The sequence below is a fragment of the Echiichthys vipera genome (assembly GCF_963691815.1).
Source record: "Echiichthys vipera genome assembly, chromosome: 1".
Lineage (NCBI taxonomy): Eukaryota > Metazoa > Chordata > Actinopteri > Perciformes > Trachinidae > Echiichthys > Echiichthys vipera.
In genome coordinates, this window is record NC_139826.1 from 23,694,265 (window position 1) to 23,721,299 (window position 27,035).

General features: G+C 44.3%; 1 protein-coding gene across 3 annotated transcripts in view; it reads left to right on the plus strand.

The window, feature by feature from the left end:
* Nucleotides 1-27,035, plus strand: part of zfhx3b (zinc finger homeobox 3b) — a 136,772-nt gene that overhangs the window by 22,188 nt on the left and 87,549 nt on the right. For 2 of the 3 annotated variants that reach the window (XM_083921357.1, XM_083921358.1), the window contains exons 2-3: nt 23,711-26,236; nt 26,370-26,949. In XM_083921357.1, coding sequence (XP_083777483.1) covers nt 23,747-26,236; nt 26,370-26,949 — 3,070 coding nt within the window. In that variant the 5' untranslated portion in view covers nt 23,711-23,746. Of the gene's footprint in view, nt 1-23,710; nt 26,237-26,369; nt 26,950-27,035 lie in introns of those variants that run through there. The other variant, XM_083921359.1, reaches the window with a different exon arrangement.

Below are 27,035 nucleotides of genomic sequence, written 5' to 3' on the forward strand. Positions count from 1 at the left end.
GTGTCAGGGCCAAGGTGAACTTGGATACTGTTGTGGCAGGAGGAAGCCAAGTGTTTTTGAGAGGTTAGCCCAAGATGGGAAGGTCCACAGACTCATCTTAATCCAGGAGGCTTGTACTTAATCGCTTTTGATGTGCATGTGAACATGACCTGCTTCAACATTCCAGCCCTGACCATACTAAGTTCATAAGACCAGGGCGAGGCTCAGCAAAGGGGAGGGGGTGAGGAGCGTGGGGTTGTGGGGGTGGCTTCAGCTTGCACTAATTGGTTGCCAGGCTTGTCTATACTGCCTGGGGCAAAAGGAATACCCAGCCCTCAACCCAACACCCCAAGTGTCTTCCATCAGTCCATTTCCAAACTCCCTTTCTTTTCTCAGGGCCCTCCTGTGTCCCCACAACTTGGCATCTGTGTGTGTGTGTGTGTGTGTGTGTGTGTGTGTGTGTGTGTGTGTGTGTGTGTGTGTGTGTGTGTGTGTGTGTGTGTGTGTGTGTGTGTGTGTGTGTGTGTGTGTGTGTGTGTGTGTGTGTGTGTGCGTGTGTGCACATGTGCATGTGCATGTACTGTACGTGATACACTGTGTAAGCTGGCACATTATTAAGGGGAATTCCAGTGAAAGGGAGAAGTTGAACAGAGAAGGGTCTGTCCCCTTGATCTGCAGTGGGTGGCATCTTAGCATTCTTCTTTGTGTGTGATTTCTGCCCACAGTGGCCCTGTGTATTTCTCTGGTCATGTCAGTGTTATATATTACTGTCTGATGGCGCATACAATGGCGATATGGACCATGAGAACTCCCATCTGCCTTTGAGTTCACTGAACTTATTGTGGGAGTTTAAGAAGACTTGTTGAACTGTCGTCAAGCCAGGCTTCGGGAGACTAAGTAAGAGAGATTTGGCTGAGGCTGGCTGGGACTTTGCAGCCAGGCAGTCATCCAGAGTGACAGAGCACAAAGATGGAAAGGGAAAGACGAGGGTAATAGGAGCAAGAGGGTATTAACAAATGAGAAGTCATGACTTGGCATCTGCGAGTGTAGTTCACACACAGGCACACACATAGGTATGCACACACACTTTGAGAAGAAAAGGCTGGCACACTGGAACGTCTTGCCAAAGCATTGGAGAGTAGTGCAGGCTGTGTGTATGTTTGTGTGTGTGTGTGTGTGTGTGTGTGCGCGCGCGTGCACAAGCAGTGGAGTAGTTCAGGTGCGGTTAATGTTGGCACCAGATCTTCAGGCCTGCGGCAATAAACAACAGAGCAGGCAAGAGGCCAGATGCAACTCCACAAACTTTTAACCTCTCCCTCAGCTAATCCCTTGCCACACTAGTAACTCTTTCTTTTTTTAACTCATTCTTTCACCTCTCACTCTCTCTGTTCTTTATTTCTCCTCCCACTGCCTTCTCTTCTTTCTTTCTCTCTCTTTACTTTAGTCTCACTCTCCTTTTAAGTGAAGTCAGTGTGCTGACCTCTAAATAAAGGCTGAACACTACAGCTGTTACCAACTTCAAACAGCCAATGGCTCAGAGTGGAGCCTGTGCGAGCGTTAGGGGCAGAAATAATGTGCCTATTAAAACTAACTTAGAGCCCTCTTTACTCTTAAGGCTCCCTGGGTCTAAGTTGACCACACCAAACCAGGCTTGATACTTACTGCAGCTCAGCCGAGACGATCACAGTGCAGCCAGCCCTAACTCAGCCCAGTGTGGGATAAAGAATGAGCTAGAACAAAGACACTGTTCATTTTGTGTCCACAGTATCTGTATGATTTCCACTCTTTGATATTATCTTTCCATAGTGGGGAAGTAACAATGGGTCACCTACGCTTCCTCACATTAGGCGCCAGTTACATCATTTGACTGGACATCACCTTATTCAGCTTCATGCAAAACAGTTGAGTCCCCCCCAAATTGTACACTAGTGGTTAGTTCTCTGTTCAACACAGTGCTTTTAAATTTCTATTTTTTCCTGGCACACACAACAAGTAAACACAAAAAGAAATAAAGAACAGAAAGTTCACTGGGGTACAATAAAGTTTTTAAACAAATGCATTTGTGCTGGTCACAGTTGTTCTTAGTTATATCTAGATCAGTGGAAAAAGTTAACCTCTGTGTTCATGGAACAAGTTAGGCTGACAAAACCTAGGTCTGGTTCACAATGAATCATCCACCTCAAGCCCATATTAATAGAACTTGTAAAAATGGAAGCTGTATTTTACCCAAACACTCACAGAATGTCTTTATGATAGAAAGACTGAGCCAGAACCAAAATGGAAAGTGTCTGCTCCCATGTTTGTTGACTCTGGTTATAAAGGGTTTCATGATTTATTATCTGTAGAGATGGTTTTCACACCTTGATCTATCCACCTAACCTAAGTAACTTTTAAATTTAGATTCTCAGTTGCTGTCCTGTTTCTTTAGAGAGCTGAGTTGCTGCCCATTTACCGGGTTAACATTCCAACGGGTGCTGTTGCATACCAAAGCCCCTCATTTACTTAGGGCACATGCAATGTGTAAAATCAGCAATATAACATCACATGGCAGTTTAGTAAGTGTGTGTAAAGCACAGTTATGCAATTTGTTTAAACCCATACTTAAATTGTACTTTTTATAGTAAGCATTAGTCTATGTTCAGAACACCAAAATACTGGCCAGCACTTAATTTAATCATGCTTCTCTGTAGTAAACCCCACTCATTGCCTTTAGACCTAAATTAGATGTAATAAGTTGAATGCTATGCCGTTTGTTTGTCACCCTTGTTGCATATTTGTTTCTGCACATCGAGAATGCTGATACTTGTGTTAACAAGCATTATTTTCTGCAGGACCTCTTTTCCGTGTGTGTGTGTGTGTGTGTATGTTTTGTGCATCTGTGTTTGTCCCTAGAGAAAAATAATTACAAGTTGTACAGGTTGTCATTATGAGCCTGGCTGCACGGTCTTCCCCCTGACTGCATGGCTGCAATAGGTTAATTATATGTCTGTATGGTGATGATGTCACCATGTTGGCAACTTTTTTCCCAGGCGTGTGGACACACACTTATTTGAGCTGAGCTGGACTGGGTCTTGACAGTCCCTAAGTTGTGATAGCTGCTTTAGGTTTTTTTCCTTCTCTGTGTGTCAGTCGTATTTAAAAGTTTCAAAGAGTAGCCACTATTTCAGGACTGTCCTAGTCATCGTCCCACAGGGAATCATCTCTGCTTATAGAACCTCTTCCTACTGATGTTAAGTGTACGTCTAAGATTTAATTTATTGCTACTGTGCATGTGGTTATTTAACTTGCCTGTTGGAAAAAATAGATAAGGAGCTCTACAACTATAACAAGAATGGACTTTGAAAAAACGTACATGTTTGCGTTGTGTGACCCATATTATTCTCCAAATATCCCACTTTTTTCGAATAGTTACAGGTGATATGAGATATTACTCAAAAGTAGATATAAGTTGTTCATGTTTAGAAAGCAGTAGAGCAGTATTATTGAAGCAGAAGTACATGTAGAATACATTCCTGACTGAAGTAGGTGAATGAGCAAGTCTAGGAATGGACATAACATTCTTTCTGGAACACCTGAGAGGTTAGGCGGATGGTGACTGTAAACTAAGAGAATGCTGAGTGCAAATCTCTGTCGACAAGCTGTGCCTCCTGCTCTGCTCCACCTGGGGAATGTGTTACCTAATGGGCCACAAAACTGCCTGCAGACCACAGCTCTCTTATCACTGATATTAGATGACCCTGCAAAAAAACAGGAATCCATCATGAAGAATAAGACTCTTGCAGAAAAGTAGGATTGAAGGCTTTTCTCTTTTTCTGTGGACAGAAGGGAAGAATGGTAGGTAATGTTATCTTTTCACAGTTACAAGAATCCTGCTTGCAAAGGCTATGGGTTTCAAGTTTCTAATATGTATATAAAGTTTCACTGCAACAATGGATCTTTTGTCTAGAGCAAACTGAACACTCCCCCTCCTTCTTTTCCTCCCTTCTCTTGTAAAAAAAATGCATTCATGTGCTTGTGGGGCTGTGAGGACTCAGGTTTCTGCTATCTTTGTGTGCCATGTCGTCACTCGCCCCCGCAAGCTGAAATGTGCATCTTGCACAGGTAGGCACACTGCCAGGGCTGCTTCCAGCCATGGATTAGGGAGAATCCAGGAAACAACGGACTCCTCCTGACAAAACAGCAGCATGACAGGTAACTGAAGTTGCACAGGGGAGAGAGGAGGCAGACGATAATTACAGAGCTTTTTGTTTTCTGGGCACTCTTAGCTGGCTACTTAAGTGCCTGATCTGAAATCTGTGCCTTGTAATTACAGTAGTGGGCCCCATTAGGGCAGAGGTCTTGGTGGGGATTATTCTCCTTCTCTTCTTTCCTCTGTATGTGTGTGTGAGACCTCCCCACCTCCTCCTGCGTCATGTAGAAACCACAGCAGTCAGGGTAGAGGGAGGAGCAGGAATTAGCCTTCCTCGTGTCTGGCTGTCCTGTGTGCACACTCACATTCACACTTGCTGCCTTATCCCAGAGCCATTGAGATGACAGTACCACGACCTGTACTTAGTGTGTCTGCCTTCCCTTTTTTCCTCCTCCCTCCCCCCTTCTCTAGCTTCATAATACCTTTGCTCCTCGCGCTGACGCAGAGAGATTTGTGTTGATTCAGACAGGGTTGTCACAGTGATGAGTGTGTGGCGTGGCGTGTGTCATGTTGAGTTGACAGGGACTTTTGGCATGGTATCTGTGGCGATGGGTTGTGTGGCTCTGGGTGAAGCTGGCCTAAACACCTGCAGAACTGTGTCACCAGGTTGATGGAAGAATGCCAAGAGATTTGCTGATGGAGTTCAGAGGATAAACCTTGACAGTGAATGTGTCACTGTGCCACCTTATAGAGAAGTACAGAAACAGGGAAAGAAAAAACTAACGAAGAGAGAAATTAAGACAGAGAGGGACATGTGATTGGCTTAAAGTAGCTCAACGTAGAAGGGGTCATCAAATGTGTCCAACCTCTTGGCACAGAAACACAGATCTAGAAGTCAACATTAGATAGATCCTGCCTCTTTAAGCTGCTAGCCCTCCTAATAGATTCTTAAGCACTGGTTTTAGTGCATGTTAAACCAGGATTACCCAATCAATTGCGGTCAGTACAAACAAGGATTACTTACAACAGTACATTTTTCTTGTTGAGAGGCTAAAAGCAGGGTAAATGGAAGAAGCAGCGCTGCTGTTGATGCGAAGAGCAGTCATGATGGGGTCATGATAACCCCAGACATGGGCACCACAGAGAGGATATAAATCCTCTTTTTGAGTTTTGACGAGCTTTGCAGTGGATCCCCTTAAATTCTTACAAAAGTGGAGGCTATGTTTTAATTTTTCATTTCCTGAACATGCCACATCGTCTGGAAGATGATTCATTAATTTCATGTTCCCATATATAAACTGTATGTGTATGTATATGTCTATATATACATATATATGTCTAGAAGTACGTGTTTCCAATGTTGCCCAGCCATGTAGGCTGTGTGAAGAATATATTTTTCAGTGGGTGTGGAGGACTGTGAGAGTTGATCAACACTCAAACTCACATACTCGCCCTTTCTCTGAACTCAGCTTTTGTTTACATTTGAATCACAATCAACAGCTGTAACCTCCTTCACAATACCCAGCAAGTAAAGACATATATACTTGCTTAACCAGATCCCTGCACTCAAGTGTGTCCGTGTTTACACACTTGCTCCCTCCCACAAGAACCACCACACACCCCGTAGAATCCGAAAATACATAAGCCGGTGTTTTATAATACCAGGTTGCATGTGATTGCTTGACTGGCTGCCTTTCATCTGTGAACCAGAGCTATTGTCTTGGAGTCCTGAGACAGCAGTAAGTATGTGTCATTAGATAGGATATTCAATGGCTTTGAATGTGCTTATGTGTCATCTTAACCTCTGCACATGTGTCAGTCCGTCTTCAGAGATCAGCCAAGGATGTGGAGAATTCTGCAGTATCTTACACAGTTAGAACCCTCTTACTGCTGTTTCTTTCACTCTGCCACACACACACACACACACACACACACACACACACACACACACACACATACACACGCAAAGACATTCCTCCTCTCATTCAGTTTTCCCCATGTTGTCAGTCAGTACTGAGTGACTGGTGACTAACAGCCCTCTCCTGTGTAAAAGGTCAGCAGGCTCCTTGGAAAGAAAGAGTCAGCTGTCTTTTTGGAAAGCAACTGTTCCCAGAGCATTCAGTTTGTCTGACAGTCAGTCAACCATTTCTAATCAGAATATGCTGTTAATGGTGGAGAAGGACAGCGAGACAGTGAGGGATCTAGATGGTGTTTGTGACAGAATAAACGCGTGGCCTGTAGTGACTGAGGCTTCCTAAAGTGAACCTTTTTATGACCACGGCCAGACAGGGAAGGGAAGGCGTTATTGTTTTTCAACCGCAGCTTTTTGCATTACTGTCATAATCAAAAGATGCTGTTTAATAGTTCCGAAAAACTTAATAAGTCAAATTATGTTTGTACTTAGGTTTAATTATTATAGGTCCCTTGATTGGGCGTGTGACAAATATTTTGAAACATAACCTGTTTTATGTGACAATGACGCAATGCTAAGTGCAGTGCAGCTAAGTGCTAGTTTTTTATCATTATTATCGTCATATGAAAACAACCAAATCAGTAAATTCAAACACAATTAAAAAGTAAAACAACCTCCCTAACCCTTCCATAGGAAGTGACTGTTGGTCCCCATTTTGAAATGAATCTGACTTAATTAAGAAGCAATGAGAGTCCACAGATAGCATTCCTTAATTAGCTTAAGCTGGCTGTTGTAACCAGATCCACTGCATTAATGACAACACAGCCCCTGTGAAAAGCATCATTGTTCTCAAGATAATTGTCCTTTTAGTTAACGTGGCCCGGGAAGGGCTCTCCTTGTTAGAGGAGCTGGCTGGGACCAAGGACAGCCGGAGGCAGGGAGGGGACTGGGACTGATACTGGCCCAGTGCCCGTTGTGACAAGCCCACTTGTGCCCTCTGCTGAAATCCCCTTTAGTATGCAGTGGAATTAGCTGTCCCCTGGGTGTGGCACCAGGGGGTTTGCCATTAATTATATACCCTGAATCTTTACGAATGAGGAGCAATCAATAAAATAAAGCAGATATATGCAAATAGCATGCTGATTATACTGCCTAATGACAATGAGAGCTGGGGGGTGGGTGGTAGATGCGTAAAACAAAATGAGTAAAAAATCTGGTCTTGTCTTATGTTGAAAACACTTGAAACTTTGTAAATTATGTCACTACATCTTTTTATGGAATTAAATTTGAGCATGCAGTGTTTGGGGCTATGAACCAGCACAGTTTCATTAGCTCGTCGGATTCAGTTTCAGATCATATCATTGTATTTTTATGTTTTTTCTACGAGACAGGGCGCAGTGACTGTCAGCCAGGAAAGGGTGCGAGAGGTTGGGTTTTGAGCAAGATAGGGTAAACTCTGGTGCAGTCTGAGCTGTTGGGGTGTTAGTGGCACCGCTGTTGGGAGTTAGATAAGGGCTATGAGGGGAAGGAGAAGAGGTTAGTTCACCTGCTTGGAACTCTGCCCCTGCACTGAGATATCCATTGTATCCAGCCAGCTGGAGCTGTTGGAAACTCTATACCTGCCTTTAAGCAGAGAGGGAGGGCAGCAAGAATTAACTGCTGCCTCATCCTGGCAGCCGCCAAGGATGCTGTCTGCCTCCATTCATGGCGAGCGTGAGAGGGCAAAGAGGAATGAACAGAAAGGGGCGGGGAAAGAAACAGTGCTGGCAATGTGTGTCACAAAATCCTGGAAGGAATAAGAAAGAAAGGGGAATTAGCAGTATTTATAATAATTCTGCGGCAGTGTGTTTGTGTGTGTGTGTGTGTGTGTGTGTGTGTGTGTGTGTGTGTGTGTGTGTGTGTGTGTGTGTGTGTGTGTGTGTGTGTGTGTGTGTGTGTGTGTGTGTGTGTGTGTAGATCATTTTCTGTACAATAGAAGTATACTAGAAAAATTAATGTCTGCACTTCCTCAAAGGGAATACAGCTCATATAGGTGAGTAGTGTTAGTTTCATGGCTCAGCTCTGTCTCTTTGTCTAGACTATAATCTGATAAAGGATATTTTATCCACTTTGGAAAGTCTTATCACATTAACCTGCAAAGAAAATATTAGCTATTAGTTGGCGTAAATAGAGGTGTCATTTACAGAGGAAAAGGTCCAGATTTGTTACAAATTGGATATTAAGTGACACCAAATTTGACTATCTGAGGCCACATCGGTTATAAAAGTCCACTATTTCCTTTACCACCTGCCGATAACCTGTACATAATGTCTGTCATGGTTTATTGCAATAGTGCCTGACTAGACTCAGGTTTGATTACGGTCCCCCATGGTCTTCCAGTTTGCCTGCAGAATGGTGAAATGTAAGACATAAGCACTTCAGGAGGCCAGGACAGTCCAAGGAGAAGCCAGAGAACAGGTGGTGACCCTGTGCGGCCTGGGAGTATATTATTGACCAGTGTCCAGCAGCCAGATTGATTACTTTATTGTATTGCCATGAACCTCAGTGGCCAGCGACATCTGGTTGACCCTGGCTGGACAGAGCATCGCAGTGACCCTCACCTTAGCTAAAGAGTTATGTGGCTTTGACCTGCTCTCTAATGGGGGGGTCTTGACCTGCTCAGCCAATGGCCTGAGTATAGAGCTAAAGTGGGCCTGTGCCTCTCCCTCTCTGGTGTCAGCCTAGGTAATTTAGAGGCTGGGAGTAGGCCAGGGTCTTGCAGGGGCCACCTTGTTTTGGGGTTGACAGTGTCCTGACTTTAGACCTTCCTCTGACCCACCGCTGTTCATTGTGTCAGCAAGATGGGCAAAGCCAGGGAAAATGTTAATTAATCTTCACCAAATTACACCGAAATGGTGGGAAATCAATACATCTCTATCAGATGTCCCCACTTCCAGTTAATAGTTCAGGTAGATGGCTCATGGTGGTGGGGGTTAGTAGTTTGCAGTGCTTTAAAGGTTTTCTATTTCTCACTAATAATTTCCCAAAAAGTGTGTGTTTGTGTGTGTGTGTGTGTGGGGGGGGGGGGGGGGGGGGGGGGGCTCATTTTATTTGTGATTGTCCACATATAGGACTTCCACGTTACAATTGGAACCGTGTCCCGTGTGTGGTGCAGCAGTTTTCTGGGCTGGTTGCCACTTTGACTAACCTTGTGCCCTGTATAAACAGGGTGCAACAACAGGCAACGCAAGGGAAACAGCCTTTACTCTGGTAGAGGCTGTTTCCTTTACCATCACTTCCTACTTCCACTTAGCTGACAGACAGAATATCTGTCAGGCAGGTTTTTCCTGTGCTCTACATACTTTTTTTTTAGTTGTCAGCTAAAGCTTCTCATCAGAAAAGACAACCATGCAATAACCAAGCTGGGTAAACACTTGATTCTATAATGTCTCTCCTTCTACCCCTGTCATTGCCCTCTTAATTTATTGCCTTAGTTTAATTTGTCCATTTCTTCAGTGGAAGGTTCCTTACATTTCCATCAAAAGACACATGGCGCGAAAATTACGCCTAATGTTTTTTTGTTGTTTTGTTTTAAAATGTATGATACATCACATCTCAGCTACTCTACCTATGAAATGCCGTTTGAAGTGGATACCGTAGTCCTGTTGCAAAGGACACATTCACATTGGTGAGCAGTGAACACTCGCCAAAGTCATGCCATTTCATGCATGCCAAGTCCACGCTTGGTGCTGCCTTGTATCATAAAAATGCAGCTTAAAGTGCGGCTTTGTAATAAAAATAAGCGATTCTTTGGTTTTGTTAGTTTCTAGGATGATACATGTTATAGACACCTACTTGTGGACTAGTGTGTGACTCATGAGGAAGTTAGTAGGGATGGCAACAGGACAGCAGACACGATGTAGGTAGCATTTTTTATGGGTCCTCCTTTACATACCTGCCCAGAGAGGGGAATGCATAACCGCACCCATGCAACTGCAGGCATTGCGGCTAATTACCAATAATCATATGGTGATGGCCAGGACAAACAGACGTTCCTGCAAATAACCCCTCCACCTCAACACGCACCATCCGCTTCTTTTTGTTGTACATAAACACTTCTTAACCAAGTGGTTAAACAAGCAGGCTGTCAACATTAAGCAGATTTCATTAAGGCCCTGTACAGCATTTCTGATGCTTCTGCAAAAAACGCATGACACTCCATCACCCACCCCCCTCTTACTCTGTCCCAATTAACACTCAGCCCCTATTACATTGATTGGGAGAGGTGTAGTATTGGCTAGGTGGGCCATGAACAAATTGATCACATTGACCCACCATGTGAACCATGAGAAAATGTTGAGCTGCAGATTTCTTACCACCAGCAGTGGATTGAAAAAATTGCTGGCAGACAGGAAGCCGTTGTCTACTGTGTGCGTATATATATTGTTTGAGTCTGTGTATTTCTATTATACATACAGTATATGTGGGCCTATTCCCATTAGGTGTGGCTGTGCTGTGTTGTGACAGGTTTTGGTCCATGCACTTTCATGTGGTTTGAAAGCCCTTATAGAAACACGCCACACCTAAATTATATTCTTTGGGGGCCCTCGCTATAGAAGTGCTGTTTTCCCCCACATCTAATTCTGCCTCGTCCTTGCACGCACGCACGCACACACACACACACACACACACAATCCCTTATAACCAGTCAAAGGGCAAACCACTACCCCACCTCCTGAAGGTGCACCTGGCATCTGCGAGACCACTCCAATTACATCTCCCCAATTACAGGTTATGAACCAATTAGTCACCCTCTCGTTTTACACTGCCCTATCACTCTCCCTCCTCAGAACTCAAATATGGGGGCATCTGTTAGAGCCGGGAAGAGGGTCCTATCATTGACAACATGAGGGAGGTTGCTGGTCTCGGGCATTTGCTGGTCAGCTTATCACAAGGGAGATTATATACTGTTGTTTTTTCTTTTTTTCTTGAAGAGATAATGGTTGACATGTAAATACCTCATCCAGAACAGCTGTCTGGGGGCAGTTGCTCTAGCAAACTCCAACATGCATATACATTGTAAGAAGGGCATACAGGGGATAATTTAAGCTGTCAACTTGTAATTTGTAGCGGCACTCAACTTGAACTTTCAGGGTGAGCCAGTTGGCCCTGCTCTAATTCTCACTTGCTTGCTAACACGTTTTTTTCTGTGCTCATGTGCAAGGAGGTGAGCACAAACGTGGATAAACAAGTTTGCTCATGCTTACAGGAATGAGTGGGTATTTTTCTATTGTTGTTTTGTGTTTTTTATGGTTTGTTACTATCTGTGGTATGTGGTGGATTTTGTTTGTGTGTGGGTGAGCGTACGTGTATGTGTGTTTTACAGTGTATATGTCTGTCCTCCCCAGCTTTATGGCTTCATTCCCAGTTCTAGTTGGCATGTGTAACGACTTTAAGCTATGCCCAGTACACTGGCATAACAGCCTGAGTGGAAACTCATCGCTCCATAGCGAGAATTCATTCACAAAATGGCACTGTATCTGACTGCTATGTTCACACACATATCTTAGTGCGGAGCTAACAGGTCAGTGCTGTGAGTGAAATATTCTCTCATCGTATAGTGGGATTGAATGGATGTCTAACGGCCTAGGGTTGAGATTCTAAATGCTTTGATGTGATCTTGCAGCTTTCTGTTTCCTTAAGTATTCTGATAGCACTCTTACCACAGCTAGATCTTGTTTATCTTGTTTGCTGGCATGGTCTTTCAATGTCAAAACAATGACATCATTAATTAAATGTGTATTAAATGTGCTGCTCTGGAGGACCACTAGGCAGTGCTGAATCTACTGCCACTCAGTGAGGTTTATTTCCCTGTGAAAAATATATATATTTTGTGTAATATAATTAATAAGTACAAGTATTTATATTTGGCCAAATGTTTTCTGCTTCTTTCTTAATTAATATCCTTCCTGTGGTCACTCCTGACCCCCAAGTCCTGAATTATGATGCAATGATGTAATGCACAGAGGAAAGGTAAACAATGTTACCCAATTCCAAACACAGTCATCACTTAAGGTAAGCATCCAGCATATGTCTGTTGTAGGCTCTCTTCTTCTTTTACACATTTAGAATCAGGTCCTCTGTTACTTTACTTGCTTTTCGCTTGTGAGAGGCATCTGTCATCGGCTTGAGCCCCTGATCCTAAAGCTAATTACCCAGCAATGTAAATTACAGTAGGGTTAAATCAAACCTGGGCCTTATTGTACTGTCCTTTTCCTTCTTTCTCTTTCCAGTACTTTTCTTTCTTGTACTGTACCATAGGCCTCCATTGTGACTTCTGCCTAAGAAGTGCAGGATCTTACCATCCCGATCCGTGGAAGCCTACCGCCAAATCCTGAGCAGATGCTAATTATTTCTCCCTACCCTTTGTCCCTTTTTCATTTTGTTACTCATAGAGCTTTTCTCTCTGAGTGTTCTTTCTTCCTGCCATTATCTCTTGTGTATCTGTCTGAGCACTGAGCATACATGTAAAGCTCAGAGGGGGGATATATTTAATATTCAAGTATAAAGCTCAGAAGTAGACTGGTGGAGCTTTGGTTGGTTTAATATGCTTAGACATACATGCATCTAAGTCAATGCAAACCCTCACATGCCCATGCATTAAGATGTGTGCCTGTCCTCTGAGGAATGTATGTGTCCTCTTCTAGTGTTTGACCTTAAGACCCCTGGTTCACGTGACTAAAATTCCACTCAAACACACACACACACACACACACACAACATACATACGCTCAGCCACTTGTATCTCGTGCTCAGAAATAGGACCAACAACACTTAAAAACTGTAATAATACCCACAAGCCCTTACAGCTCGCAGATAAGAAAACCCAAAGATAAATGGCAGCAAACAACACCCATTGAAATCTTGACTGTTCTTAGGCTGTTGATCCCTTGAATCCACGTAGCGTGGGTGCTCCAGCGTTCCCCTACCTAGCCTTCGGTTTGTGCTTCGCTCTGCTCAGCATGCTGCCCACCTGGGGCCCAGATGTGGCAGCCATGTCATGTGGAGCTGGGAGGCAGAAGATAAGAGGCCGATGGTAGGCCCCGCTTCTTGGTTCTGGGGTCTGTTCCGCAGCGGTTCAAGTAGATGTTGCGGTCGGTGCGATCTGAACTTTGACAGCCCATGTCATGCTTAATGCCTCACTTCCCAAATACAGCTCAGTAGGGCTGATTTATATCTACCAGGTGCTACAGTGTGCAAGCAGTTCTTGGATGAGAGGAGGCATGTGGCCATTTCATTAAGGCAGATGAACAAGGGCTGCAGTGTGTGTGTGGAGATGAGGGGCAGGAGGCTGGTCTTGCTCAAATATAGCTCCGCAGCACTGTAGCTGTCATGACACTCAGACCGGGCCAGGAGAGGAAGAAGAGAATTTCTTAAAATATCCCACCAGTTAATGCTTCTCTCTACCTCCTCTGTCTGTTTCCCCCTACTCGTAGAGAGAGAGAGAGATAGCATTTTTAAATGTGCTTCCAGCACATGGGCATCTGCCTCAAATTGCTTGGACACTATTAGACACCACTGGTGCAGGCACTGAGCTGCCAATAGCTTCAATGGTCATATATTTGTTGATTTTCTTTCAACTGCTGTGCAGTGAATACACTTTGTCTCTTGCTCTCCTTCTGTGGGCCATGCTCGCCACCCAAGCCTCATTGCTCTCTTTGCCCCCCCCCCCCCCCCCCCCCCCCCCACACACACACACACACACACCTTCTAGCTATACAAGTCAGGGGTAGACGCTATCTAATCAGAACCGCTTCATTGTTTGCAATTTCATTTTAGAATGGGGTTATTCTGTTTCCGTTTTTTGTAGTTTGATGGCAGCAGCTTTCCCTCATGTTAAAAAGGTCTCCCTGAAGGTCTGTGGCTCAGAACAGATTTAGAGCATACAAGCCATTGTGATTTACTGCATGAGGAACTGTCGTCTTTTAGTCACATTTTACCTCTCTATTTCCTGCCAAATTATAATGCTTTTTAACACAAGGGTCTCTGAACACCGTGGTTGGCTCTGTCAGTGCTCAACGTAGCTACAGAAATGCTGTTTGATGTTCCTCGCACACTTCAGAGTCAAGTGCTGAGGTGTCTTTCAGCATTGCCCTCCAGGCCACCTTGTTATACACTTAACAAGTTGTTTTCTTTTTTGTTTTTCTTCCCTTTTCCTCTGTTGACAGTTCCTCATCACTGCTCTACTCAGAAGTATCACACACATCACCCTGCAAGGTTTGCCTTGGAGTCTGTCCTTGTAAACTGTAGGGCAAGCTCAGCTTTTAAAATGACGATTGCATCAAGAGCTGATTTATGAGAGCCCGTTTATTAACTGCCGGTGTAAAGATTAGGCATCCCATTGGCATGTAAGCTTCTCTGTCTTCCTGAAGACACATTATTGTTCCTTTTTATGAAGATTCTCCAGCAGTATGCAGTGGAATCTAAAATACACTTTGGTGAGTTTATTTTCCTTTATTGGGAATACGATTATTTGAACGTGATGAATTCCCTCCTGTTTATTCCCAATGAATGGTCCTGGTTAGCCACACAGCTGTAGCTAATACCCTTGTCTCACCAAACTTAGCACATTTATGCAGATTTTTTTTAAATACGGGTAAACACGCTAAAAATAGGTGGATAGACTTCTTTCCCATTGCTAGTGAGAATTTTACGGTGATTGTTTATTTTTTATATCTATAACTAATTCTGTCTCTCTTTCAAACTCTGTGCCAACTAAATTGGAACAGTGTACGAGCACTGATTCGTTGGAGACTGGCGGAATTCGTGGCTGAGATGACAGTAGTTATTGACGGAGGCGCCGCTTGTCATAGCATCGGGCCAGAAAATGGGCAAGAATTACTGTTTCAACCCAGGTGTCACGTTTCTATCACTGCCGATCTGAGCTTGAGGCGATAAATACCCGTGACTACTGCATTTGTTTCGGGAATGAATTCCGGTGTAACCTTTCCCACTAAATACAAAGCCAGATGTTAGTAGGGTTTTTTTGGCCGGTGGGAAAGGGGCTTAAGTGTATGCACTAACTGGAGATGTATGCCACTGTGGCACAAGAACAGCCATGTGTAAGAAGTCGGTGATGTTCATTAAGGTAGGGGTCCTTAAAGAGGTTCGCCATCCAACTCCTTTGTCATTCTATAATATGAAACAGAGTTTGAGTCTCTCTTTGATTTTCCTGCGTCCTCTGACATCCAGTGTCCCAACATTTCTTGTTCACTTCCTCTTTTAAAACACAGGGCACATTATTCTTTTAACGTTATTAACTCTTGGAATTCTGCGGGGTAAGGGGGCAATAGAAAACACTTTCCCATTGAAGTTTATTGTTTAAAATGGGTGCAGTTCTTTCCCAGGATAAGGGCTTCAGCTAAGCAGAGAGGAATTTGGGCCAGGCCTTATAAAAAAAAGTATTTGTGTACCAGAAAGATTTTTGCTTTTCCTTTCTAAATCTTTGTCATTAATGACTTTAGCAAATGTGAAGTGGAGAGTGAATGGTTCAGTTGTGCAGGGTCTTCAAAGGAACCCTCTAATTATTTATCCAGGATATCCTACTCTAGAATTAGAGGCCAGGTCACGATTGGCTTTCATGCCTTTTTTTTTCGGCAAAGAAATAATTTCCACAGAATGGTTTCACTGGGATGTCCTCTAATCCGTGTGTGTGTGTGTGTGTGTGTGTGTGTGTGTGTGTGTGTGTGTGTGTGTGTGTGTGTGTGTGTGTGTGTGTGTGTGTGTGTGTGTGTGTGTGTGTGTGTGTGTGTGTGTGTGTGGGACTGCACCACTCCTTAGTATGAGGCGCGTAAAAGAGATAGTAAGTTTCCATTTTTCACACATAACACAGCATGATTTTCCACATCTCTGCTCTCACCCTAGAAAGCTTTCACCCATATGACTCAGGTTTCCTGGTCATTTGGCCTTCACATGGTTTCTAAAGGGGATCTTATCACCCTACTCAGGTTAAGACACTTAACCGAACACTGGGTCTAACCTTAGGGCTTCTGGCACTGCCTCACTGCTGCATTGCTGAGCCTCTGTGTGACTTGACTCATCTCATCATGCCACTGCATGCACTTTGGAGGGTGTCCCAGCTTAATCACTTAACCACATTATAGATTTACTGCTCTCTGTATAGTACAGGCCAGTGGACAGTCTTTACATGAAAAAACACCATTAATTCATATGTTTGTGTTTTCCAAAACGACGCCAAAGCTAAAGGAGTGTGGCCCTTTAAGAATGCTCTGCAGTAGATATTTGTCTAATTCCAGGTGCTAGTGAACCATGTGTTTTACCAGGTGCAGGACTGGGTCATTACTAAGGTATTTGTTTTTCAGATTACACAGAAAAGCCCAGGATTATAGACATGTTATCCATGTCCCCTATCTGTCTGTCAGGGCATGATCCCTGCCTGGATCCTGCTCAACTGTATGCTCCTATTTGCTGTCATGCCTGTTGGAGATCCCTTAGACCACATCCCAGAGCTACCATGTTATTCTGGGGGGCCAGATCCCCCTTCTCCCGTCTCTCTGTCAACAGGGGCTTGGTACGCTGATCAGTGTCAACTATCCTTAATGGAAGTAGAAGTAGAGGTAATGACATCTCCCTGTTCGCCCCAATCCCTGCAATCCCTCTGGGTTTGGATGGCAGGGTAAGGGAGCAGCGCTGTGTGGTTATTGGGTTGTTTATGGTTGAGGGGGTCAAATTTAGCTCATTGGTCGCTGGACAGCTGATGATCTCTCAAAAACATTTACATAAAGCCCCACAATTGTGATAATAAACCGTTTTATCATTGGGCTCTCAATCAATAATGCGGCTTCTTAAGGTTTAATATTTCAATGGTATTGATCATTTTAACAACTGTGTTTGTGGTTGCCTTGCCTTAACTGCAGCGCTGCAGGAAGGTGTGTATGTGTGTATTTATGTGTGGCACCATGCAATCTTTTAGGCAATTGTTTTCTAGGATGATGCGAATGAGTTTCCCACCTACGAAAAGTGATTCTATATTTCACATTTGCTATCTTCTGTACATAGTGTTCTGTCCTTTACGTTCATAACAACATTCCCAAATAAGTTCTGGTCACCGGTTCTCTTAACTCCCCTCTACCACCCTCAGCCTGTTACTATAAAACAAATGTAATGAAGTAAGCTCCGAAAGCACTGTAGTTAGCAGATTTCACTTCCATCCTCTCTTGAGAGAACGTCTGCTTCCCGCAGATATAAATAGTTGCAGATTTGATAATTAGTACAAATGAAGGTCCTGGGGCTCAAAGACTTTGATCAGCACAGTCCCCCTTGTCCCTGACCTTTCATTGGACATGTGTCTTTGGCTCTCTCACTGTCTCTCTGGATCTATATCTCAATCTCACTTACTCTATCTCTGCTTATGTGCAAACACTACAGAAACGCAGTTGTATATATTGTATTTACATATATCTTTATGGGATTTCTTAAGAAATCTTCCCAAGGATCATAATCAGTGTGTTGTTTTCTGATTGATTAGAACCAGAAAGACCAGTGTACAAAGTATCAAGTGTCCTCCTCAGCCTTTCTGCATTCCACCCTATGGGAAAGTCAGCAGTGCATGCTAAAGGATGTGAGGATCAGACTGTTGCAAATCATTAAATATCCATGTCTGTTGGTCTAAAATGAGCAGAAATGGGGGATGTGTATCTCAATAATCTGATAAGCATTTGAAAGATACGGCTTGAAGTTACCTCTCTCTCTATATATATATATCTTTCTCTCTCTCTTTTTGTCTGTCTGTCTTGCAATTTTACAGATACCCCACTGTGTGCTAGTGTGTACCATGTGTGCTCTATGTACTGGGTAGCCTGGGGGCGAATGTCAGCTTGTGCCCGATAGCCCATCTCTGATTATACATCAATACCTCAATTCCAAGGATAATTAATGCTCTTATAAATTACAAAGCTTTCTAAACAAATCACACGGGACATAACAGGAAAATAATACAGTCAGAGTCTTTCAGTGAGGTTTGTAAATGAAGAAAGATAGCTTGTGGCTGCAAGTAATAAGAAGTTATTTTTGTAGTAATTAAAATGGCCCCTGCTCTGTTGTATTCATTATCTGGCATTATTTAGAAATCTGGCTGTCACTTTCTTTTTAGTAGCAGTCTTTAAAGTTTCACTGCAACTTTTTGGCAAATGTGTTTTTCTTTACAAAAACAGTAATAAAAAAAGGAGCATGCATATTTAGATTGATCGTATTTTTTCTGCTCTCCCTTTATCTCTTCCCTTGTACCAAGGTTTGAGCGAAATAATACGAGCCTTCTCACATTTGTACTGCTAGTATACCACAGAATCCCCCCCATGCTGGTTGCTAATTGGCGGGAGACTAGGAGCTTCCTGCTGTGTGTTCGCTGCTTCCCTTTGCTTTGCCACCCCACCAGGTCTTTCACCAATACTCTGCAGAACCCAGTAATTAACCCACAGCTAATTAACTACTTCTAATTACACCAGCACGCTGTTTCTATCACACCCTCCAAAAGTGAGGAAACACTCTAGTGCCATGTGTAAATCCCCTCTAGAGGGCTTTGGAAGTTAGCTGAGCTTCAGTCAGATCATTTAATCAGAATGCCCTGTGTATAAGTCCCATACAGTTCTGCACTGTGATTCCACTGCTGCTCCGTCTTAAATCACTTTTCTTCCGTTCTGCAATATGGAATGGATTAGCAGAATTTGATGGTGTTGCATAAAGGGTAAAATCATTTTCAAGGTTCTATTTCAAGTCTATTAACAAAGGAGGCAATTGATACTACAAATCAATTTGGCCTTTTCTGGCCAGTATAACTAGTGAAAAATAGGTACTAAAATTGAATGTTGTGAAATTAACAATCAGCAAATTGCCTCCTGTGTATTTAAGTTGGTCATATTGTAATCAGCAAGGATTATTTTAGATGCAAGTGATTATTCCAACACTAGTTTAATGCATTAAGTATGCATACAAGACAATATTAATGAAGTCTGTGAGCTGCAATCTTGTCTCTATAGCACCTAATGTTTCAAGGTTTTCACTGACTGTAACATGACATAAGCTCCATGCCTCAGTTCTGCTATCTCTGAGAAATACTCCCAGACATGCCAGTGACCAGCCCCCTCTACTCACACTTGTGTAAACACACAGTACTGTTCTTCCCTGCCTCAGACTCAACACAGCCACGGCTATTTCTGGTCCACAGACTGATAGCTCCTACTGAAGATCATTGATTTTACAGGAAGCCCTGTTTACAGGCTGAGTGCCATCGACCTGAGGTGACTTTTTGCCTCCTGCAGTTGGAGCAGCCTTATGTCTGCATTAGCAGAATAGCAGAAAGAATATTTACAGCACACGATAAACAACAATGCAGCACATTGTTAATTGTCTTATTTACAGTGTTGGGGATCAAAGAGAACAAGAACGCCCTGTACCTAATATGATTATAATGGTGTTTTGTCTACAGCAACTTTTTTTTTTGGCTCACACCTCCATGACAAAATGACCCTGTGAGAGCACTGAAAGATGATATGCATTTTCCCCTCTCTGACTACTTGAGTCATTGTCACTGTTTATTAGGGTTTTTTCATCAACAGTATATTTATAATTCCATGCATTTACTTGTTTTTGATTCTGTAAAGTAAATCATCTTGTGACAGTAGTCGGCCAGTTAAGTACTAAAATTGGACCCTTAGATTTAGCATAGTTATTCCTTAGTGGAGTATCAGGCTATTGTTTTCGATATAGGCTAGGTGGCTACTGTTAGTTTGGGCAGAGAATAGGGTAGATGGAATAGAGAGCAGAGTAGAGTAGAGAAAGGCAGAAAGAGACACTTCATTGCAGTGTTAGAAATGTGAATTCCCTCAGAGAGCACACAGTATTAAAAGCAGAATTCACTAAGTCATGCTGGGCATTAAAATGGACTTATGCTTAAGAGTGAAATACATGCACACCTTTATTGGTGATTAATTGGAACAAACCTAGGAGATAAACCCAGGCCTCACTCTGCCTGAGGACTACAATGGTGCCTCCATCAATGAGCATGTCCCTGGTGCAACATCAAAGGCCTTCCCCTGCTTTATCAATAAGAACGCTTCCTTCCCACATCTTCCTGTAACTTGCTTAGCGTTCACGCCATTGATTTTCCAATAAGCGCCCCTTACCCTGCGGTGACTGGCCAGGCTCTGTGATGGCTCAGGGACCAGACACAGACAGGCAACATCACTGAGGGACAGTTGAAATCACATCTGGTGCATTGGAAGGGGTCCTCCAAGCATATTAAGAATCAGTGTTTTTCATTTTGAAGAGGTGTTTTTCCTTTTAAAGAGGCGTTTCCTCACCGCTGACGTGTATGCGAATACAAGTGTGGGTCAGGGCAGCATAAAGCCCACAGCCCAGCAATATTCACAGCTAGGGCTGAGCTAATTCCCTCAGGAAACTCCGGAGAGCGGGGTACTCTGCAGGCAAGGCCAGGCCTTCAGGCAGGTGATCAGGCATGCTTATAATCAGATGGTTTCTTAGCCTTTAATTCCTTCCTCAGTTGGCTGGTAAATCCCACCTAATGAAAGGACTCATAACTTATAACTTATCTTATTTTCCATCCCCACCAAATGACATCCAGACCCACTCTCTGACAGCGTTCATTAGGACTGAGGCCTTTTCACAAGGCTCAACCGTATCTGCTTTGTTAGAGGAGGAGGTCAATGACTTTTTATTGTTTTGTCAGAGGAGAGAGAAAGAGATACTGAGGGGACCCTGGCATAAAGCCTTTGAAGGCAGGTGGCAGCAGGAGTGTTAGTTCTACAGTCAGGATCTTTACGTCGGCATGCTCTCCCTCAGATCAGCCCAGGAATCCAGCCTTTCTTCCCTCTGATTATCTCTCATTGTCAGCTAAGGTTTGTTTTGGCTGCATACAGCCTGCTTATTGTCAACTCAGTAGGACCACATTCAAAACTTTGATACAACACAAGGGGAGAGGCCATAGCAGCATCACTTGTTTTGTGAAATCAGCATGCAAAAGAAAATTTTAACTTTTGTATATATGAAAGTATATATCTGTGCATAATACCACTCAGCAGTAGTCACCTTTAGCGGGCTGGCCCATCATTTTGATTTGTGGTTATTAACACAGTCTGCACACAGAGACACCGGCTTCCTTCACTTCCCCTCTTCTTCAACTGCGTCTCTTTGTCTGTCTCCCCGACTTGTTTAGTGCCTCCCAGAGATTAAAGCTTTTCCTGCTTTAAACAGGTGTCACTGAGCCAGGCAGACCTCCAAGAGACAAACAGCGTTATATCAGTTGGCCCATCTGCGACTTGCCGACTCCAGACAATCCCATTGCTCATCAGTAACCACTACAGGTTATTGAATTACACCATCTTGATTTTAAAGGCCAATCCTGTTTTCTGTAAGCAGTGGACACACCAAGCTGGCTCAGAGCTCCAGCTCTGATCAAGAGTCATCGTGTTATCCTGTCTATTGCTAATTGCTTCAGGTATCTTAAAGCAGTACTAGGAATGAATGGGTGCATACACTCATTACAGTATACGCTGGTCACTGGGCTCAGACTCAAGGCCATGCAAAGATGAGAGTAGAGAACTTTAGAGGTCATTGTGAATGAACAATCTTAACTGCATTTGGGCCCAGTCTTCCCAGGCCTGGTCGAGACAAACAGTGGACAGGGGCATGGAACAGTTTACTGGAGCAAGGTGTGAAACGCTGCCTGCTCAGATGGGACATGTGGAGAATTTTTCCTTCGAGGCAGTCCTTTTTAGACAAGTCACATTTTCTGCTTTTCTTTTAATTTAATTTTGTGCCGTTTATCCACATGCTTTTAGTTTGAGGAATCACTGTCTATTTTTTTTTTCTTGCATTACTCTCACTGCCCTCAGTCCATTTGTGTGAAATGGCTGTTGCGCTCACAGCCACATATTAATGGAGCAGATAATAAATACAGACCAATAGGGCTAGTATCCCCTCACTCAGTGTGGCAGCCTTCACTAAATCATGTCTAGATGTATAAAGCAATCTTGTTAATAAGCCAGCCAGGCTAATATCTTTCATTTTATATGCAAAGCAAGGCAAGGGTCATCAGGGTTAGCTTCTGTGGTGTGTAAACAAAGCTATCAAGTGGACCATTCTGACAGAAAATGTCTGTCCGCGGGTATTTATGACAATAACATCTACATCATCTTTACAGTCATATTGCAAATTTAACCAAACCCATTGCTTTTTCATTATAGTGCTTCTTTCTGTATTGTTACTTTGCCCACAATATATGGTCTTCTAGTCTGCTATTGTTAATTCTGAAGTATGCAAAAGTACACCTCTAAAATAGAAGTCCATTATTTTTGTACTTTGAGTGCATATAGACTGGAGAGGTCGCAGGTATGTGTGGGAGGGTAAGTTTCATCAGACATTCATGAAGAGGTAGACAGACATTATCAATCTCTCCTCTCCCTCAGTGGTTAATATGTTAGGGTGTGGGGGTAGACTCCATTCTGATCACAGCTGAAATTTGCATCCCTAAGTAAATAAGTAAAATAAATCAAGCCCGAGCAGTGAATGTGCTAATCAACCAGGACATGGCAGTGAGCTTGGTGCCGGGAAACTTTGCTCATGTAATATTCAGTACTGGCGGGTTAAAGGGCAGCCTAGAGTTATTGGTTTCAGCCCGATTGCCCCCTTTAATCAATGTTGGCTGCATCCCTTTAATAAAATTATTAGCTCAGCAGTATCTTGCGCTATCATTTTATCTCCTCTGCGCTCTAAATTGCAGCCTGTGTTGGGCCTCTCAGATGCTCGGGGCATGGCCAGCTCCCGTAAGCTCAGCTCCCATTTATTATTTTAGAGGCGGAGGATGGCTGGAGTGTTTGAAACCAGGCTGAGCGAAGAGGTTATTGGATGCAAGATCTAAACACAGCTGCAGTCCCAACCCAGCTTATGTATTTTGGGATCATAAAAAAAATACCTTTTATTGCTCTTGTTAAAGTTCACATACATTTACATAAATAGTGCACACGCATTGTATTCTTCTTATATGTACACAACTTGAAGGTGGAGTGATGACGTGATACTGTTAAGAATTGTTGTTTTTTTTCAGATGCAGTTTTCCCTTTCCCCTTCAGTTATGTAAATGTACAATGTGCTGATGGGTGGCTTCTCAGTGTCTAATTATCTCACAAGAAATCTATTTGATCCATTAAGTTAGACTGTTTCTCCTTTTTCTGACTGCAAGTTAATTAAAAACGGATGTAGGATTTGCAGAATATAAGATTAGGGGTGTTGTTTGGAAGGTGAAGATAAAAGATGGTACCTTCCTGATATGGCAGGAAGATGAATCATGGACGACTTATTAGTGCTTGTCTCAGGTATTGTGTTTAAGTACCTAATCTAGCGTAATGAGCATGGTGTCATTTTTCCAATTATATCTCAGATTTTGTCTCTCATCCAATGCACTATACATTTGATATTCTACTTTTAATCTTCCTATACCTAGTGTCACATTCATATTTTCTGTATCTGATCTTTTTTAATAGGCATAGTTATATTCTGGAAAATATAGACATGGCAAATGATGAGTTGTGTGTGCTTATGAATAAGTGCCTATGTTTACATTTAACATCCCAAATACAACAAAAACATCTTATCTCACCCATTTTGTGTCTCTGCAGGCCTGGATGCGATGAACGCCTCATGTAGGCATCAGCATGGACAGCTGTGAGTCTCCTGTGGTTTCTGGGACAGACGATGGGCTCGGCTCCTCCCAGCAGCAGCAACTGCCACAGCCCTGGAACGATCACTCTAGCTCACAGGTTCCTTGCACCAACCAGGCCCCTTCCCTGGACCCCCTGTCGCTCTCTGCTCCTTACCCTTCTCAACCCCAAAACCCCAGTGCACTTCATGACGGGGTGAGAGAACTACAGTCCCAGCAGCAGCAGCCAAAACAGACATCACCACAGTCCCATCGAGATAGCTCTGCCACAGGTCAGCTGCATCCCCGAAGGGAGGGCCTTGAGGAAGAAGAGCAAGAGGGAGTAAGCTGTGGAGAAGAGGAAGAATCTGAGGACTTAGATGAAATGGAAATCGACAGCTGTTTTCCAAGTCTTCAACCCTTTCCTGGGGTGCCGATGGCTTCAGGGGGAGGGGGCATGCCCACTCTTTTGCGACATCAGCCCACGCGACAGCAGGGAGCACCTGAAAGTGGGAGTGAGGAAGGAGAGGAGGAAGAGGAAGAGGAGAGTAGTGATGTGGAGAACCTGGCTGGAGAGATAGTCTACCAGCCAGATGGCTCAGCCTACATCGTTGAGAGCCTCAGTCAGTTGATCCAAAGTGGTGGGGGCATTGTACCCAGCCTGCTTCCCACAAACTCTCTCACCAGTGGGGGAAAACAGGGGGAACCTGCTGGGACTTCATCTTCGGTCTACCCTCACATCATCAACACGTTCCACATAGCCTCGTCCTTTGGGAAGTGGTTTGGCAATTCAGACCAAGGTTTCCCCAATACCTCAACTATGGCAGGCCTCAGCCCTGTCCTGCACAGTTTCCGTGTCTTCGATGTGCGGCACAAAAGCAACAAGGATTACCTAAACAGCGATGGGTCTGCCAAGAAGTCCTGTGTATCCAAAGATGTTCCCAACAACGTGGATTTCTCCAAATTCGATGGGCTAGCCCTATATGGAAAGGGTAAGCCCATTCTCATGTGTTTTATCTGCAAGCTGTCCTTTGGCTATGCGCGTTCCTTTGCCACTCATGCCGTCCATGATCACCGCATGACACTGTGTGAGGACGAGCGGCAGCTGCTAGGGGACAAGCAGGCATCTGCCATCATCCAGGGCATTGGGAAGGACAAAGAGCCCCTCATCAGTTTCCTGGAACCAAAAAATAAGAGCACTTCTCTGCCACCGACCCTGCTCCCTATTAACTCTGGCCAGAGCTTCTATGGAACATTTAGTGGTGTCCATCTGGAGCCTGGAAGCAGCAGCAGGGACAGTGAGAGCCTCCTCAACAAAGACTCTGACTCTGGCCTCCACCAACAGCAGCAGCAGCAAACCCCACTAAGCTCAGTTCTCTCTCTTGGAGGACTGAGCATTCCCAAATCATCCACTCTTACCTCATCCCCAGGCTCTGCCAAAGACTCCAGTATCCTGCCCAAACAGGGAGGGAGAACAGAGGAGCCTGCTGGGAAAGAGTTGGCATGCAAGGGAGAAGATGGGGACAATGAGGGACATGAAAACAAGACGCACCTATCGAGCCAGATGAGGGGCTCGGAAGAAGAAGAGGAACTGTTATTAGGGGAGGAGGAAGACGAGGTGGAGGCAGAAATCACTGCAGTGACCTGTGGTGGTAACAGTAGCAGCGGCGGGGGTGAAGCCGGGGAACCAGCTGTCTCAAACCAAAGCATTTCCAAATCTCCTTTATTAATGCCTAGTAGCGCTCTCCAGCCTTCTGCCTGCACCTCTCTGGTCAGTTCCACACTCATCAGTAAAGACCCTGCTTCCACTTCCTCCTCTGTCAAGAAAGAGGGTTCAGCTGCAGACGGTGGGGGGAGGACCTCAGAGCTCCCTCTGAGCTTTAACTGCCAGGGTTCCACTGTTCCCACGGCAATGGCGGCAGCTTCCGTCAGGAGGAGCGAAGATGACACTGCTGGCACTTCCTCCTCACCTCTGTCCTCCAATGCTGCTGCTGATGAAAGTGCCAATCGAGATAGTGCCACAGCTCCAGAACCAAATGATTGCCCGGCAGAGGGAGAGGAGGAAAATGGAGCCTTTCTGCACCATCACCACATGCACCACCATCATCATCATCTCCACCCTTCATCTCATGGCCACTCCCACCTCTTCCCAGGGGGCTCCTGTGACATAACGGCGATGGGTGAGTGTTCACAGAACCATGGGCTCGGTGGCAGTGGAGGAAGTGGAGGAAGTGGAGTAGAATGCCCTAAATGTGACACTGTTCTAGGTTCCTCACGCTCCTTGGGTGGTCACATGACCATGATGCATTCGCGCAACTCATGCAAGACACTCAAGTGTCCGAAATGCAACTGGCATTACAAGTACCAGCAGACGTTGGAAGCCCACATGAAAGAGAAGCACCCAGACTCCGGAGGCTCCTGTTCATACTGCACCAGTGGTCAGAGCCACCCTCGCCTGGCTCGTGGAGAAAGCTATACCTGTGGATACAAGCCCTTCCGGTGTGAGGTACGTAGCAAAGAAATGCGGTTAAGGGTTGCAATTAAAGTTTTTTCTGTGTTGTTGATGTTGTTGTTAAGCTTATGTAAGATGTTTGTATGACTTTATTGAAGTTATAGAGAACATTTCATATATTTTCTAGGTGTGTAACTATTCCACCACCACAAAAGGCAACCTAAGCATCCATATGCAGTCAGACAAGCACCTGAACAACATGCAGACACTGCAGAATGGAGGCACCATTGGTACTGGGCAGGAGCAGGTGTTCGGACATACCCCAGGAGGAGTGGTGGCCGTCCCATCAGTCACCCAGGCCAGTAGCCATCACCCTCCCCACCACCATCCCACACAGTCCTCCGCTCATATGGCCGGACCTTGCGGGACCCCCTCCCCAACCAAGCCGAAGAGCAAACCTACTTGGCGGTGTGAGGTATGTGACTACGAGACAAACGTGGCAAGGAACCTGCGTATCCACATGACCAGCGAGAAGCACATGCACAACATGATGCTACTCCAGCAGAATGTGAACCAGATGCAGCATGGCCGACTTGGGTTGGGAGCCATGCCTTCACCCTCCGAGGCTGAGCTCTACCAATATTACTTGACCCAGAACATGAGCCTTCCACCAGGTCTCAAGATAGACCCAGCTGGAGCTGAGGCCCAGTTCCTGATGGGGAGCTTTCATCTGGATCCTAACATGGCCGCCCTGGCCCCTGCACTTGGTGAGCCCCATTTTGTCTCTCTTTCTCTCAGAAATGTCCTCCAGATGCCACAAAAATCATCAAGTACAGCTCAGAGATATCTCTTT